The sequence below is a fragment of the Amblyraja radiata genome, chromosome 41 (genome assembly GCF_010909765.2).
Source record: "Amblyraja radiata isolate CabotCenter1 chromosome 41, sAmbRad1.1.pri, whole genome shotgun sequence".
Classification (NCBI taxonomy): Eukaryota; Metazoa; Chordata; class Chondrichthyes; order Rajiformes; family Rajidae; genus Amblyraja; species Amblyraja radiata.
Window position 1 is genome coordinate 16,180,998 of NC_045996.1, and position 17,771 is coordinate 16,198,768.

Consider the following 17,771-nt stretch of genomic DNA (forward strand, 5'->3'; position numbering starts at 1 on the left):
TCTCTCATAGGTCATAATTCTAGAGGTCATAGCCTCAGAATTAACGGACGTTCCTTTAGGAAAAAGATGATGAGTAATTTATTTAGTCCAAGGGAGGTTAATCTGTGGAATTCATTGCCATAGAAAGTTGTAGAGGCCAAGTCAGTTGATATTTTTAAGGCCGAGATAGATAGTCTAATTTTGTACGGGTGTCAAGGGTTACGGGGAGAAGGCAGGAGAATGGGGTTAGTAGGGGGAGATAGATCAGCCTTGATTGAATGGCGGAGTAAACTTGATGGGCCGAATGGCCTAATTCTACTCCTATCAGTTATGACCTCATGACAGATCAAAACAGACGATGATCAAGGAAATGTAGAATGATTCATTGTTGGCTGAGGGGAAAGTGACAACAAGGCCTACAATCAGCAACTTTGAATTAGGACGATGGTAAAACTAGTCGGTGAACTATTTATAGATCCCTGGTGGACAGAGCGAAGGTGTTCAGCGAAACGATCGCCGAGTCTGCGTTTGGTCTCGCCGATATCTAGTAGTCCACAATAAATGTCATACAATAAACTAGCAGTGGTAAAACCAGGTAACACTAGAAGTGCAAGTCCGAGTTGCAACCAACAATACACGCCATAAAAGATCACAGTTGCAGAGGTTAGTGTCGTGCAGTGTTCAAGAGCCTGATGGTTGTTGGGAAGGAAGCTCTTGAAGCTGGAGATCATAGTTTTCAGGCTCCTGTACCTTCTTCTCGATGGTAGCAGCGAGATGAGGAGCGTGGCCAGGGCGGTGGGGGTCTTTGATGATATTGGTTGCCTTTTTGAGGTTGAACCTCCTATAGATCCCTTCAATGGCGGGGAGGTCAGTACTAGTAATTGGTTCTGGCTATGTCTACCACTAACTGCAGACTCCTTCATTCCTGGGCTTTTGAGTTGCCAAACCAGGCCGTAATTTAACCAGTCAATATGTTCTCCACCAAACATCTGTCGAAGTTTAAATCAGCGACTTACCAGATCTCTTCCAAGGAAGTAGAGGTGATGATGGGATTTCTTTGTGATTGCACCAATGTGTTCGGCCCAGGACAGATGTTTGGAGATCAGCACTCTCAGAAATCCAAAACTGTTGTCTCTCTCCACCAGTGAGGTACAGGTACAATGATAAACATTTCCTGCAGCAACATCATGGACAAATAGACTCAGACAAACACATACACATGAATTGGACATAAATGGCATATAAAAAATCTAAAAGAAGAAGACTGTAAAAGAAATCAGAACACAAAAAACACAGCTTGCGCGGCGGGTTGGTTCAAGAAACTGATTGTTGTAGGAAAGTAACTGTTCCTGAACCTGATAGTGTGGGACTTGAGGCTTCTGTACCTCCTGCCCCACAGTAGCAATGAGAAGAGGCCATGGGCCGGATGTTGGGCATCCTTGATGATAAATGCTGCTGCCTTGATGCAGCACTGGTGTTGATGGAGGGGGAAAAGATACTTGAAGATACTGCCTGATTTGTTCTCTATCTGGTTTGGGGACTGCAAAGCCTCTGACTGGAAGTCCGTGCAAAGAGTGGTGAGGACGGCTGAAAAAATCATCGGGATTTCTCTTCCTTCAATCCGGGACATTGCGTGCAAACATTGCTTGTCCAAGGCCAACAGCATTATAAAAGACCCCACACATCTCCATCATAGACTGTTCACTCTGCTGCCCTTGGGCAAAAGGTATCGCAGTATAAGGAGCAGAACGGCCAAGTTTTGCAACAGCTTCTTCCCCCGAGCCATCAGACTCTTGAATTCCATATAATGTGCCGCCACTATTATCTATTTTATCTTTTTATCTATTTTATCCTTTTGTTATTTTATGTTGCACGGTGAGCCAGATGCAACAAAATTTCGTTCAGAATTGCGTTTGTTGGTGTATTTTTGAATGACAATAAAGTCTTTGATTGATTGATCGATTGATTGATTGATTGATTGATGGGAGAGGGGAGATGAGAGAATGACCAGGGTGTGAGTGGTCCTAGACTAGATTATATTGGCTTCTGTCCTGAGGCAGCGTGAAATGATGAAGTTGATGGAGAGATGTTGGGTTGAGAGATGGAATGGGCTACATCACACAATCACAATCAGACAATCACAATATTACTTTATTAGCCAAGTATGTTTTGCAACATAGGAGGAATTTCATTTGTCAAGGCAGTCATGCAAATAAAAAGCAACGGAACACAAAATACATTTTAACATAAACATCCATCACAGTGACTCCTCCACATTCCTCACTGTGATGGAAGGCAAAAAAAAGTTCAAATTGCTTCCCTTCTACATCAATAACTCTCTGCACTTGGTCTTGGGCAGAGCAGTTGTCATCACAAGCAACAATGCATCCTGATAGGATGCTTTCTACTGTGCATCTGTAGAAATTGGTAAAGTTCATGTAATTCACAGTTAGATTGGGGGTTGTATAGTCTGCTGTGGGGTGCTATTTGCTGCTAAACCAGTTTTGTTTGGTGCTGCAATGTCTCACGTGTGTGTTAGAGACCGCTTACAGCACTGTGTGAATCAAGTAGACAAGACTGTCTAGTTAGCCTCCACGACCCTCATAGATGTCAAACAGACCGCAGGCTGGAGAATTTCTATTGGGAAGCAACTCCCCGAGGTGTCAGGGTAAGATAACAGATTGAAAACCATGTAAAAGCAGTGCCTGCCACGCACACCTTAGTCTCTGGGTAGGCAGCTCTGAGCTAATGGATATTTCCTTGTGGCACCAGCAACTTTCTACCAGAAAATAGGGAAAACAAAATGGGATTGGTTTGGTATTAGAAACAAGGAGCTACAGATATTGGTTTACTCAGAAGGACACAAAGTGCTGAAGTAACATGTTCCCATTATTAACACACAGATCAATAATAATAATAATGGATGGGATTTATATAGCGCTTTTCTAATACTCAAGGCGCTTTACATCGCATTATTCATTCACTCCTCAGTCACACTCGGTGGTGGTAAGCTACTTCTGTAGCCACAGCTGCCCTGGGGCAGACTGATGGAAGCGTGGCTGCCAATCTGCGCCTACGGCCCCTCCGACCACCACCAATCACTCACACACATTCACACACATTCACACAGAGGCAAAGGTGGGTGAAGTGTCTTGCCCAAGGACACAACGACAGTATGCACTCCAAGCGGGATTCAAACTGGCTACCTTCCGGTTGCCAGCCGAACACTTAGCCCATTGTGCCATCTGTCGTCCCAATACAGCACAGGAACAGGCCCTTCGGCCCACAATGTCCGTGCTGAACATGATGCCGTTAAACTAATCCACCTAGAAAACTCACTGTTTAAAGAATATTAATACTCAACTACCCGTGTGGCTTAGGAAATATTTGAGTAATAATATTACTGCAGAGTGTAGTAATAGAGCTGCCATAAAACACTGAACATAGAACATAGTTTAGTTTAGTATGTTATTGTCATGTGAACTGAGGTACAGTGAAAAGCTTGTGTTTGCATGTATCCAGTCAAAGACTATACCAGCCATCTACCGTGCAGAGATGAAGGATAATAGGTATAACGTTTAGTGCAAGATATAACATTGAAGTCTGATTAAAGATAATTCAAAAGCTTCCGATGAGGTAGATGGGAGGTCAGGACCATCCTCTAGCTGATGAACACTGAACATAGAACACAGAATGTAGAACATAGAACAGTACAGGACAGGAACAGACCCTTCTGCCCACAATATCTGTGCCCGGTAACAGCTGGGAAGAAACTGTCTCTGAATCTGGTGTGGTGTAGATGGGTTGGAAGATCCGCATGGACATGTTGGGCTGAAGGGCCTGTTCCTGTGCTATATGACTCTATGTCTCCCTCTGTCTACATCCTTGTTACTTTGAGCACTCTCTCCACTTTCTCCACTCTCAGAAGACTAATGCCGGCTGATGCAGCCTTTCCTGGTGACACATCTCCCTCATTATTGGATCCATTCCAGCAAGCCAGACTGCATCCTTCCCAAGGTCATCACATCTGTAATGCCTTCATGAATGTGTTGGGTCACACCATCGAAGGTTTATTTATAGGATGGTGCACAGCCATTTACATATTCAGCCTCTAAGGTCTTGGTGCAAACTGAATGCCCTCGACTTTTTGTGAAACCGGTGCAGTTTTTGAGAAGAATGCGCACCATATGGCTCTTCAGCCCAGTAGGATTATAACACATACCCAGATACAGGGAACACATAGAACATGGAACAGTACAGCACAAGAACAGGCCCTTCGGCCCACGATGTCTGTGCTGAACATGATGCCATATTATCTGCCTGCACGTGATTTATATCCCTCCATCCCCTGCATATCCATATCTATCCAAAAGCCTCTTGAACGCCACTAACATATCTACCTCCACCACCACCCCTGGCAGCATGTTCCAGGCCCCCACCACCCTCTGTGTAAAACAACCTGCCCCACACATCTCCTTTGTGCTTGCATTATGTGCAGGCGGATAAGAGATGGTCTTGCCATCGTGTTCAGCACCAACATTGTGGGCCGAAGGGCCTGCTCCTGTGCTATACTGTTCCATGTTCATTCTCCCTGCCAGAGTATAGGATAGCTTGGCCCTGCAGTACTGGAATATTTCACACGTCAACAAACCACAAACTCTGTTCAAGTGATGACGGCTTTGATGCCGTCTCTGGTCGGATGGAGATTCTACAGAAGACCTTTCTCAGTGGACTTTAGAGAGACAACGCAGAAACAGGTTCTTCAGCCCACCCAGTCCACTAGCACTATCCTACACACTGGGGACAATTTACAATTTTTTACACAAACCTACAAACCTGCTCTTCTTTGGGATGTGGGAGGAAACCGGAGCACCCAGAGAAAACCCACATGGTCACAGGGGGAACATACAAACTCCGTACAGACAGCACCCGTAGCCAGGATCGAAGCCGGTAACCACAGGCGTTCTCTTTCTAATTCCCCGTCCCCCCTCTGCTTCTCTCCCCTCGGCTGAAGACGATTAATCCTATCAAGATTCTCCGGTTCAACGGAGGAAGACCTTCAATGGTGACAACAATCATCTCCCTTTTGCTTTCCAGAATCTTCTCTGCTTCAGTCTGAAGAAAGATCCCAACCTGAAATGTGTCCACCACAGATGCTGCCTGACCCGCTGAGTTCCTCCAACACTTTGTGTTTTTCTCCAGATTCCAGCATGTGCAGTTCCTTGAGTCTTCTATCTGGTTCTCTTAAATTCAGATTAGTTTGTATTGTCACACCCAGCAGGGAGCAATGACATTCCTTGCTCACACGAAGTTCACAGAGTAGACCGTGTACATGGTCATGATGGATCCAACAAGACCAGGATCGCGTGGATGTTTCTACTAGTTGGAGAGACTAGGACCAGTGGACACAACATCAGAATAAATGGACGTACCTTCAGAAAGGAGATGAGGAGGAGGAGTTTCTTTAGTGAGAGGGTGGTGAATTTGTGGAATTCATTGACACAGATGGTCGTGGAAGCCAAGTCAATGAATATTTTTAAGGCAGAGATGGATGGATTCTTGATTGGTCTTGGTTTATGGGGATGAGAAGGAAAGATGTCAGTCATGATTGAATGACGGAGTAGACCTGATGGGCTGAATGGCCTCATTCTGCTCCTATCACTTATGAACAATAAATGCAATGAAGCATTAAATCAGCAGACTGGTGCAACAATTGTAGTGAAACCATGGTACAGGAGCAGAGGTGGGGTGAGGTGTTTGAGGTGAGACATTACCAGTCTTTCAAAGCCCTTGATTATGGCCGGTGTCAGAGCTACTGGGCGCCAGTCATGGTGAGAGGTCACTTAGTTTATTTGGGGATGGGGAGGGTGGAAGCTTGCGTGAAGATGGTGAAGACCATAACCTTTGGTGTAGACGGCCTCTCGCATGTACATTGTAAAACTTAGCGCAGTGACTTCCGTGTGGCAGTTGATGAGCAGGAGTTTCGTTCTGTTTCCCCTGTGGCCTCGTGGTTTTGTTGGTCCTTGTGTGTCTCACTCGCCCCCGGGGAGCGCGCAACAAACAGGAGTGAGTCCAGGGTACAAGGGCCTTGTCCGGGGTACAAGGAGCCAGATCTGAGCGTCACTGAATAGCCGATCGATTTGGAAACTTGTCAGTAAAGTTCAGCTTTTGGCCAGAAATCTGCCGTTTTGTAAGTTTGTGGCAGGTCTTATATGGTGTGAGCGACATTGAGGAACTAGCAGTGCGAGCATCCTGCCACGGGACTTCACTGTACAGACGGGCTATCATGGTAAGCACTTCGCCTTTCATAAACTCTGACATTTTCTTGCATGTTTCGATTTAAAGCGCGTCTCCTGGTTCCACTGTAGACACAACTCTCTCGGGCAGGAATCACTTTAGGCTGCTGCTGTTGTGTTGTGCACTTCAACACAGTGCTGTGTTGGTGTTGTGTACAGCTGTGACCGGCTCTGACTTTCTGGCATAATTGGGGAACCGAGGCCGTGGATTTGCCATTCCACCCAACATTTCTGCCCGCTGATAGCTGGTTGGAAGTGGCACAAAGACTAGCGGTGGACCCGTGTTCTAGTCTGACCCTTTAACTGGTACCGAGGGGAATGCTGATTAACTGCTGGATGCTGGACTAAACTAAACATGATTGCAATCTGTCCCCATCTGGTATTTCCGGGTCCTTCACCGTTCCGTTAATGGCAGACTTGCCCTCAGTAGCAACATCACATGTATGTCCCTGATCACAACCTCCAACCCACAACTCCATCGCCGCGTTTCTCTGCCCGTCCCCGAGCGATCGCTGGGAATTATAGCCACAAGTGAGACACAGATTCTTCCCCACCCTCCTGACACCACTTGTCTTGTCGTCTGTGTCCGGACTGGGGCGGTGGTGTCCACACTTGGTCGCCGTAAGCGGCTGAGGATCTGTATTGCCCGGGGTAGAAGGAGAAGCGAGATAACCATGGAGTCAGACAGCCCTTCGGCCCAACTCATCCATGCTGACCAAGATGTCTATCCAAGCTGCCATTTACCTGCAATAGGCTGATGGCCCTATTTCCTGTCCTTGTATCTGAGAGATAGTGGGGATGGAGTGTGTGTGTGTGTGTGTGTGTGTGAGAGAGAGAGAGAGAGAGATGGGGAGAAAGACATGAGGGAGGAACATATATAGAGGGAGAGATGGAGTGTGTGAGAGGGTGAATGGAGAGAGAGGATTGAGAGATGGAGAGGAGACACATAAATTGACTGTTGGAGAGGGAGAGTGAAAGAGAGAAATATATATATATATATATAGAGAGAGAGAGGGGGAGGGAGAAGAGGGAGAGAGGAAGGGGAGAGAGGGAGACACCTTATCTTCAGCTAACATTATTGATATTTTGAAGTACAATAGATGGTGTAAATCGGAGTCGGCAGGATCACCTGGTGCTCTCTCTGCACGGTGCTGCCTGCTGTGTTGAATATTCAAGTCAAGTTCTTTAATGTCGTGTGCAAAACACAAACTGGTGGTGCAGCACTTTGTGTTTGGTTCCAGGCTCCAACATCTGCATCTCCTGTGTCTCCCCAACCCCTGCTTTGACGGTTCTGCACAGCTAGACATCTCTTCACATCATCTTCCTCCACTCCCCCTCTCCTCGCCCCATCAATACATTCTCAAGCTCGCCCCGTTGCTTCTATCAATAAGATTTTCTTTCTCACAAGTTAGAGGAGCAGGAGCAAGTCTACTGGACCCCGGGGCTTGTTCTGCCAATCAGTGGGATAATGGGTGAACCTTCTCTGCACACTTCCATTTCATTCCATTCCCTAAGTGTGCAAACATCTATCACAGTCACAGAGCTATACAGCATGGAAACAGGCCCTTCGGCCCACCTTCTCCATGCTGACCATTGACATGCTGGGCTAGCCCCATATCCCCTGAAACCCTTCCTATCCTTGCCTCTGCCCAAATGTCTTTGACTTTTAAATTGGATTTGTATCTGGTCCGACACATTCCTCCAGATACAGAACTGTTGCCCCTGAGGTCCCTCTTAAATCTCTCCCATCTCATCATCAGCTTATTCCCCTTATTTTTTAGGATCCTCTACCGTTCCAGCTTTCTCCCCCAACCCCCCTCCCCCATTACACTCAGTCTGAAGAAGAGTCCTAACCTAAAACGTTCGCTATCCACGTTCTCTGGAGATGTTGCTGGACCCTTGAGTTATTCTACTCATGGGACATCTCTTCATCCCGGAGCACAGAAGGCTGATTACACTAGTTAAACTAAACTACATTGGTTAAACTAAACTAGTACCTGTTATGGGCTGGTTGTTTTATGGGGAAAGATTGGGGAGGCTGGACTTATTGAAGCTCCTGAGAGAGCTGGAGAGGGCAGGTGAGAGGCTTGGATAGAGTGGATGTGGAGAGGATGTTTCCACTAGTGGGAGAGTCTAGGACTAGAGGCCACAGCCTCAGAATTAAAGGACGTTCTTTTAAGAAGGTGATGAGGAGAAATTTCTTTAGTCAGAGGGTGGTGAATCTGTGGAGGCTGTGGAGGACAGGTCAGTGGATATATTTAAGGCAGAGATAGATAGATTCTTGATTAGTACGGGTGTCAGAAGATATGGGGAGAAGGCAGGAGAATGGGGTTAGGAGGGAGAGATAGATCAGCCATGATTGAATGGTGGAGTAGACTTGATGGGCCGAATGGCCAAATTCTACTCCTATCCCTTGTGACCTTATGTGGAGAGGATGTTTCTGTAGGCGAATCCACAACTGTTACGTCTGAGTCACTGCATCACTGTCTCAGAAGGAACAGGAAATCTAAAATGCCGTTATGTTGAAACTCTTATTGCAGAATTCAATGTTCATACCGCTGGGTTGTAAACTATCCGTGAATACGAGGTGATGTTCCTCCAGTTTGTGTGTGTGTGTCCTCTGTCACTGGTGGTGGAGGAGGCCCAGGACAGGGAGGCCAGTGTGGGAATGGGGGGGGGAGAGGTAAATGTTCAGCAGCCGGGAGATCCAGCAGATTGTGTGAGACTCTGGACAGGCAACCCCAGCGTTTAGTGTTCGGTCGCCGAGGCTAGGCTCGATGTTGTCGATGTACAGGAGGTGACATGGTGATTGATGCTGGGCTTCCCCCCTACTCTTTCCCCCCTCCCTCTTTCCCCCCTCCCCCTTTCCCCCTTCTCCCCCCCCCCTCCCCTCTCCCCCCCCCCGACAGTCGGACACACTTGTCGTCTGTGAGCTCGACGCCGATCTCCTCGCCCGGCTGAGGAAGTTCCGTTTCCGCAAAGAGAAAACCAACGCAGCCATCGTTAGTGAGTGTGGGTGGGGGGGGGGGGGGCAGGGCGGTGGATGGGGGAGTTGGGGGGGGGGGGGCAAAGCGGGGTAACAGGGTTTTATCTGTGTGGGAGGGGGGGGCAGGAGACGGGGTAACAGGGAACCACTCACCGCCCCCCCCCCAGGGGGTGTCTGGTCCTCCTGGTGCCCCCAATGCCAGGGAATCGGGCAGGTGTTGCCCCTCTCAGGGCGGCACGGCGGGTAGTGCCGCTGCCTCACAGCGCCAGAGACCCAGGTTCAATCCTGACTCCGGGCGCTGTCTGTGTGTGGAGTTTGTAAGTTCCTTCTGTGACCGCGTGGGTTTCCTCCGGATGCTCCGGATTCCTCTCGCATCCCCAAATACGAGCGGGTTTGTAGGCCCGCTGTAAATTGTCCCCAGTGCGCAGGGAGTGGGTGGGAAAGTGGGATAACATGGAACTAGTGTGAAGGGGTGATCGATGGTCGGCGTGGATGCATCGAGCGCTGAGGTGGAACCGTCGCCTTACTTGACATGTCCTGTCTCTTCCAGTTAAAGTTGACAAAGAAAGTCAGATGATGGTCCTGGACGAGGAGCACGAGGTCAGTGGGTCTCATAACGTTCCATCAACGGTTCACCTGTCTCACCTGCCTCACAGACTCACCTGCCTCACAAACTCACCTGCCTTACTGCCTCACCTGCCTTACAGTGTCACCTGCCTTACAGACTCACCTGCCTTACAGACTCACCTGCCTCACAAACTCACCTGCCTTACTGCCTCAACTGCCTTACAGTGTCACCTGCCTTACAGACTCACCTGCCTTACAGACTCACCTGCCTTACTGCCTCACCTGCCTTACAGACTCACCTGCCTTACAGGCTCACCTGCCTTAGAGTGTCCCCAACGTCACCTATCCATGTTCTCCATAGATATTGCCTGTCCCGCTGAGTTACTCCAGCATTTTGTGTCTGTCTTCGGTTTAAACCAGCATCTGCAGTTCCTTCCTACACATGATTACTATCAAGCCGTCCACAATTAACAGATGGAAGATACAAGGTACAACATTTAGTGCAAGATAAATTCCATTAAAGATAAAACCAAGTCCTATCCCAACTCACCCATGCCAACCAAAATGCTCCATCATAGCCAGTCCCACTTGCCTGTGTTTGGCCCATATCCCTTTACAACTTTCCTATCCATGTACCTGTCCAAGTATCTATTAAATATTGTTATTACTGTATATCTGCCTCAGCTACCACCTCTGGCAGCTCGTTCCATACACCCACTGCGTGAAAAGGTTCCTATTAAATCTCTCCCCCTTCACCTTGAACCTATGTTCTCTGGTCCTCGATTTCCCAACTCTGGGCGAGAGACTCTGCGTGGATGTGTATTAATGTTGGGCGAGTGTTTACTGGTCCAGCACAAGGTAGCAGGCATCTCGACATGAGAGGTCACCCATTCCTTCTCTCCAGAGATGCTGCCTGTCCCACTCAGTTACTCCAGCATGTTGTGTCTAATTTAAACCTGCATCTGCAGTTCCTTCCAACACAAGCATCTCTATTCGGCTGGCAACCGGAAGGTAGCTGGTTCGAATCCCGCTTGGAGTGCATACTGTCGTTGTGTCCTTGGGCAAGACACTTCACCCACCTTTGCCTATGTGTGTCCTTGGGCAAGACACTTCACCCACCTTTGCCTGTCTGTATGGAAGTAATTATGTGAAGCACTTTGGGGTCAATGCAAGTTGACTAAAAATGTGCTATATAAATAAAGACATTATTATTAAAGACATTATTATTATTCTCTGTCTTCACAGTGCCGATCGTTTTTAACCAATGTGCTTTCCTTTCAGGACATTTCTCTTGACTCACTCAGAAACGAACTCCCAGAGAGGCAGCCTCGATATCCTTTATGTGATAGGAGCATAATTAGGCCATTCGGCCCATCAAGTCTATGATATACTCCTGATTTTTGTGTCTATCGTTGGTTTTAACCAGAATCTGCAGTTCCTTGCGACACATCTGTTGTCCCACTCCCCTGATTCTCAATCTGAAGAAGGGTCTCGTCACCCATTCCTTCTCTCCAGAGATGCTGCCTGTCCCACTGAGTTACTCCAGCTTTTTGTGTCTATCTTCCATTTAAACCTGCATCTGCAGTTCCTTTCTACACATTCTGTCGTAAGGGAGGTTGGTACAAAATGCTGGAGTAACTCAGCGGGACAAGCAGAATCTCTGGAGAGAAGGAATGGGTGACGTTTCGGGTCAAGATCCTTCTTCAGACCGTAAGGGATATTGTTGCAGGAATGGGAAGTAGAAGGGAACTTTGTGAGGACTGGGAGCTGGGAACGTTGGCTGGCAGGTGCTCCGACCAATGTCCTACCTGCCGTGACAGTGCCGGGCAGGTGAGTAGGGAGCTTCATTTCGTCCCCTCACCCCACTCTCACCCTCACTCTCACCCCACTCTCACCCCCACTCCCCCCTCACCTCATCTCTCAGCCGCCCCGCACGCACCCGACGCGCACCCACCCTCACCCACCTCACTCGCACTCCGCACACCCCACTCTGCACCGCTCACCCACGCTCACCCCCACTCTCACCCGCACGCCACCCCCACGCACCCGCACTCGCACCACCGCACCTCCGCACACCACCCAACCGCACCGCACCCCCCCCACCTCACCCACCCCCACCCACTGCACCTCACTCTCACCCACTCCACCTCACCCCGCACCCTCACCACCCCACTCCACCCACCCCACCACTGCTCAATCTCACCCCACCACCCCTCACCCTGACCCACACCCACACACTGCTCACCCTCACCCACCACCCCTCACTCTACCCTCACCCCTACCCCACCCCCACCTCCTCTCACCCTCACTCTCACTCACTCCCCACCCTCACTCCCACCCTCAACCCCCACCCTCACTCCCACCTTCACCCACCCTCACCATCACCCCCACCCTCACCCCACCCTCACCTCCCCACCCTCACTCCCACCCTCACCATCACCCCACCCTCACCGCCCAATCAGGTGCTGCATCTTCCCAAACAGCAGCTAACCAACAAACTAAACTAATTGACTTTTTTATCTCGAGTTTCAGTGAAAATGAATCCTGTCTGTAAAACAATCACGGTAATTCCAGCTCAATTATTTAGTGTTGAAGCCTTTTGAAAATGTGAAAATTGTTGTAAAAAGGCAAATTATATTTTATGACGTGATCGATTAATGATTATTGGTCTTGTTCATGAACTTTCTCTCTCGCTAAATGCTCTCCCTTATTGATTGGCTGTTATATCTTTGTTAATTACTTTAATTGATTACTCCCAATCATTTTTCACCCAATTATTGTTTATTATTCCTTCCTGTTTCAGAAAGCTTTATATGTTTCTGTCCCTTAATTGCTGCTCAGATTTATAGTTTACAGCTGTAAATACGTGCACCATGACAACAGGGTATCATACCCCATGTGTCTCATCTTCAGCAGCCCCCAGGGTGAGTCTCACTGCCCCCTCCCCAACACTAACTACATCCACCGACAGCCCTGGCCAAGTCAACGGGTATTTTTAAGGCAGAGATTGGCAGATTTTTTATTATTATGTGTGTCAGGGATTATGGGGAGAAGGCAGGAGAATGGGGTTAGGAGGGAGAGATAGATCAGCCATGATTGAATGGCGGAGTAGGCTTGATGGGCCGAATGGCCTAATTCCTGTCCTTAGAACTGATGAACGCTGAGACCGTCATCTCCTCTCCGACATTTATCTTATCTTTCTCCCAGGCTAGAGGATTCTAAAACTAGAGGATGTAGGTTTATGGTGAGAGTGGAGAGTTTTAAGAGGGATCTCAGGGTGGTCCGTATGTGGAACGAGCTGCAGGAGGAGGTTAGAGAAGCAGATACAATCACAACCTTTGAACAGGAGGGGGGGGGGGGGGAAGGGGGAGTGGGGTGAGAAGGGTTGGGGGATGGGGAGGAGGGGTGGGGGGAAGCGGTCGGGGTGTGGGGAGAAGGGTTGAGGGGTGGGGAGGAGGGATGCGGGGAAGGGGTTAGGGAGTGGGGAGCAGGGGTTTGTGACTGAGTGAGGGAGATATGTCTCATGGTAGTGCAGCGGTAGAGTTGCTGCCTCACAGCATCAGAGACCTGGGTTCCATCCTGACTGGTACTGTCTGTGTGGAGTTTGTACGTCCCAACTGTGAACTGCATTGGTTTTCTCCAGGTGCTCGGGTTCCCTCCCACACTAATATAAATGTGCAGGTAGGTTAATTGGCTTTGGTAAAATTGTAAATTGTCCCAGTGTGTGTCGGAATAGTGTTAAAGTGCGGGGATCACTGGTCAGCGTGGACCTGATGGGCTGAAAGGCCTGTTTCCACACTGTATCTCTAAACTAAACTGGACATTATTTCGGGAGGTGGGCGGGTGGATGGACAGAGAGATCGGGGTGTTGATGTGACCCCAACATTTACACGGGCGGTGTCTGGGGGCTTTGTGTCTGTGCAGCATCCACGACACTCACTAACGTGCCCTGACCCTGGTTTACAGGTTGCCACCCCCAGCAGCAGGTGATGTACGCGGGCAGCAAGAACCACCTGGTCCAAGCGGCCGAACTCACCAAGGTGGGTCTTTGTTCTCATCTCTTCTTTTACCTCGAAGATCGACACAAAATGCTGGAGTGACTCAGCGGGACAGGCAGCATCTCTGGAGAGAAGGAATGGGTGACATTTCGGATCCTGACCCTTCTACCTGTCAGACCCTAGAACAACCCCAGGCCAAAGCCACCCAACTAATCTTATCCCTCCTGATACTCCCAGCCTCGCCCGATATCACAACAAGCCCAACCTACCCATCGAGTCTCTCCCCATCAACAATTCTATCCCCACCCAGCCATTCCAACCCCAACCCCAAACCCCAAACCCCCCCCCCCCCCCCGGCCAAGTGTGGACAACTGAGACCAGCTTGCATGGGGCATCTTGGTTGACATGGACCAGTTGGGCTGAAGGTCCTGATTCCCTGAAGAAGGGTTCTGGCCCAAAACATCACCTATCCATGTTCTCCACAGATGCTGCCTGACCCGCTGAGTTACTCCAGCACTTGTTTGTAAAGCAGCATCTGCCGCTGCTTGTTTCCACACGTGCGCCTGACTGCACACTGCCCGCCACTGTGACTGTCACAGCCGTGTCACTGTACCACTGTGTCTCTGTGCCAGTGTGCCAGTGTGCCAGTGTGCCTGTGTGCCAGTGTGCCAGTGTACCGCTGTGTCTCTGTGCCAGTGTACCACTGTGTCTCTGTGCCAGTGTACCAGTGTGCCAGTGTGCCTGTGTGCCAGTGTGCCAGTGTACCGCTGTGTCTCTGTGCCAGTGTACCGCTGTGTCTCTGTGCCAGTGTACCAGTGTACCAGTGTACCGCTGTGTCTCTGTGCCAGTGTGCCACTGTGTCTCTGTACTACTGTACCACTGAATCGCCGTGTCACTGTACCACCACACCACTGTGCCATCATGCCGCACTATGCACAGTGTTTACCGTGACGGAGGTGAGGGGGGGGGGGGGGGCAGCTCTCACTGACTCTGTCTCCCGTTACCCGGAAGCAGGTGTTTGAGATTCGGAGCACGGAGGAGCTGACCGAGGACTGGCTGAGTGAGAAACTCGCCTTCTTCCGCTGAGGCCGGACCGGGCCGGGCCGGGACCACAGCGCGGCCACGACAATCCATCCCCACGCTGGCTTCATCCAACCAGGGCAGACTAATGCCGCTGTTCCACAAGGCTGGAGTTTTATACCGCATAAATAAATGTCACCCGCTTTTGCTTTAGTGATGTGTCGCGTTGTTCTCTCTCCACTGGGAGAATAAGTTCCTAAATTCACAAGTTCTAAGAACAGAATTAGGACATTCGGCCCAGATTGAAACTCTCCGCCATTCAATCGAGGCTGATCTATCTCTCCCTCCTAACCCCATTCACCGACATAGAAACATAGAAACATAGAAAATAGGTGCAGGAGTAGGCCATTCGGCCTTTCGAGCCTGCACCGCCATTCAATATGATTATGGCTGATCATCCAACTCAGTATCCTGTACCTGCCTTCTCTCCATACCCCCTGATCCCTTTAGCCACAAGGGTCACATCTAACTCCCTCTTAAATATAGCCAATGAACTGGCCTCAACTACCTTCTGTGACAATCTCCGCCTTAAAAATACTGAACTATGTGCTCCGGTTTCCTCCCACATTCCAAAGACGAGCGGGTTTGTAGGTTAATCGGCCCCTTGTAAACTACCCCTAGTGTGTAGGGCGTGGATGAGAATGTGGGATAACATAGAACTGGTGTGAACGGATGGTCGGCATGGTCTGGATGGGCCGAAGGGCCTGTTTTCGTGCTGTATCTCTAAACTAAACGAGTAAATTCCCGACTGTGTCCAGTCCCCGACCCGTTGCTGTTGCTGTTGCTGTCGCTGCCACTGGGTGGCAGTGTGGGCCCACACCACATCACAGCCCTCTCTCTATACCTGTACACACTGGTACACACTGTACACACCTGGTACACACACATGGACAACAACAACACGCCACGTTCCACACTGACACACACACGCTGACGTGTATCAGAGGCCCAACTTGCCCACGCCGACCAACATGTCCTCTTCCCGATGGTAGCAGCGAGATGAGAGTGTGGTCAGGGTGGTCTGGGTCTCTGGTGATGCTGGCTGCCTTGTTGAGGCTACGCCTCCTTCGGTGGTGGGGGGGGGGGGGGTGTGGTGGTGGGAGGTCAGTACCTGTGATGGACCGGGCAGTGTGTGGTGGTGGTGGGGGGGGGGGGGGGGGGGTGGGGGTGTGGGGGGGGGTGTGGTGGTGGGAGGTCAGTGCCTGTGATGGACCGGGCAGTATGTGGTGGTGGTGGGTGGGGGTGGGGGTGGGGGGGGGGGGGGGGGGGGTCCAGTACCTGTGATGGACCGGGCAGTGACCACCTTTCTCTGTAATCACCATCGTTCCTGGGCGTTCGAGTAGCTGAACCAGAACCAGAACCAGAACCAACAACAGTACAGGGACCGTATGATCTTCATTGGGCATCTGATACATCGGGTCTCAGAATCTCAGCGACACTGCCTTGGAGAAACCGGCTCCATCTATAAATCTCCCCCTCCAGCTTCATAAGCAGCGTGGACAGTGTTGCTGGTAAGGTCATAGGTCATAAATGATAGGAGCAGAATTAGGCCATTCGGCCCATCGAGTCTATTCCACCATTCAATCATGGCTCTTCTATATCTCCCTCCTAACCCCATTCTCCTGCCTTCTCTCCATAACATAGAAACATAGAAAATAGGTGCAGGAGTAGGCCATTCGGCCCTTCGACACCACTGACACCCGCACTAATCAAGAATCTATCTATCTCTGCCTTAAAAATATCAATTGACTTGGCCTCCACCGCCGTCTGAGGCAAAGAATTCCACAGATTCACCACCCTCTGACTAAAGGAACGTCCTTTAATTCTCAGGCTATGGCCTAGACTCTCCCACTAGTGGAAACATCTTCTCCACATCCACTATCCAAGCCTTTCACTATCCGGTAAGTTTCAATGAGGTCCCCCTCATCCTTCTAAACCTGAACCAGGGGTCACAGTTTAAGAATAAGGGGTCGGCCATTTAGGACTGAGATGAGGAAAAACCTTTTCACCCAGAGAGTTGTGAATCTGTGGAATTCTCTGCCACAGAAGGCAGTGGAGGCCAATTCACGGGATGTTTTCAAGAGAGAGTTAGATTTTGCTCTTAGGGCTAATGGAATCAAGGGATATGGGGGGAAAGCAGGAACGGGGTACTGATTCTGGGTGATCAGCCATGATCATATTGAATGCCGGTGCTGGCTCGAAGGGCCGAATGGCCAGCTCCTGCACCTATTTTCTATGTTTCTATGTAAACTCCAGTGAGTACAGGCCCAGTGCTGTCAAATGCTCATCAGAGGTTAACCCATGTTGGTGACACCATCTTATTTCAGTTTCAGAGTCTGACTATTGTAGTGAGTGGATACAGTGTGTACAATGAGATCTGGAGCCACAGCCTTTGATAAACCCGTTAAACTGGCCACAGGAACAACCATGCTGAATGTAAAGCATCAAAACTACAGCAGCCTCCGTTCATAAATCACAAATTAACCCCAGACTGATATATCATCATGGTCCCTGGAGGGAGAGTGTGGAACCAACATAGCGAGTGAACCCTAAGGGGGGTCAGGGAGATTAAAGATGAAGCAACAATAGACAGGGCTGTTAGAACTCAGTTCCCTCTGCCCCATCCCCTCCCTCACTGTCCCCTCCCTCACTCCCCCCTCCCTCACTCCCCAGCCCTCACTCCCTCCCCCCTCCCTCACTCCCCAGCCCTCACTCCCTCCCTCACTCCCTCGCCCCTCTCCCTCACACACTCGCCCCTCCCTCACTCCCCCCTCCCTCACACACTCGCCCCTCCCTCACTCCTCCCTCCCTCACTCGCCCCTCTCCCTCCCTCACTCCCCCCTCTCCCTCACACACTCGCCCCTC

The 17,771-nt window shown here is 49.9% G+C and overlaps 1 protein-coding gene across 1 annotated transcript; it reads left to right on the forward strand.

The window, feature by feature from the left end:
- The first annotated feature begins 5,810 nt into the window (after nucleotides 1-5,810).
- LOC116967804 (glia maturation factor gamma-like) lies at nucleotides 5,811-15,059 on the forward strand. The gene is made up of 7 exons (XM_033014406.1): nucleotides 5,811-6,268; nucleotides 9,185-9,281; nucleotides 9,812-9,861; nucleotides 11,110-11,159; nucleotides 12,670-12,752; nucleotides 13,795-13,868; nucleotides 14,841-15,059. Exons 1-7 carry the CDS (start codon nucleotides 6,266-6,268, stop codon nucleotides 14,910-14,912), a joined length of 429 nt encoding a protein of 142 aa, XP_032870297.1. The 5' UTR covers nucleotides 5,811-6,265; the 3' UTR covers nucleotides 14,913-15,059.
- Nucleotides 15,060-17,771: the final 2,712 nt, after the last annotated feature.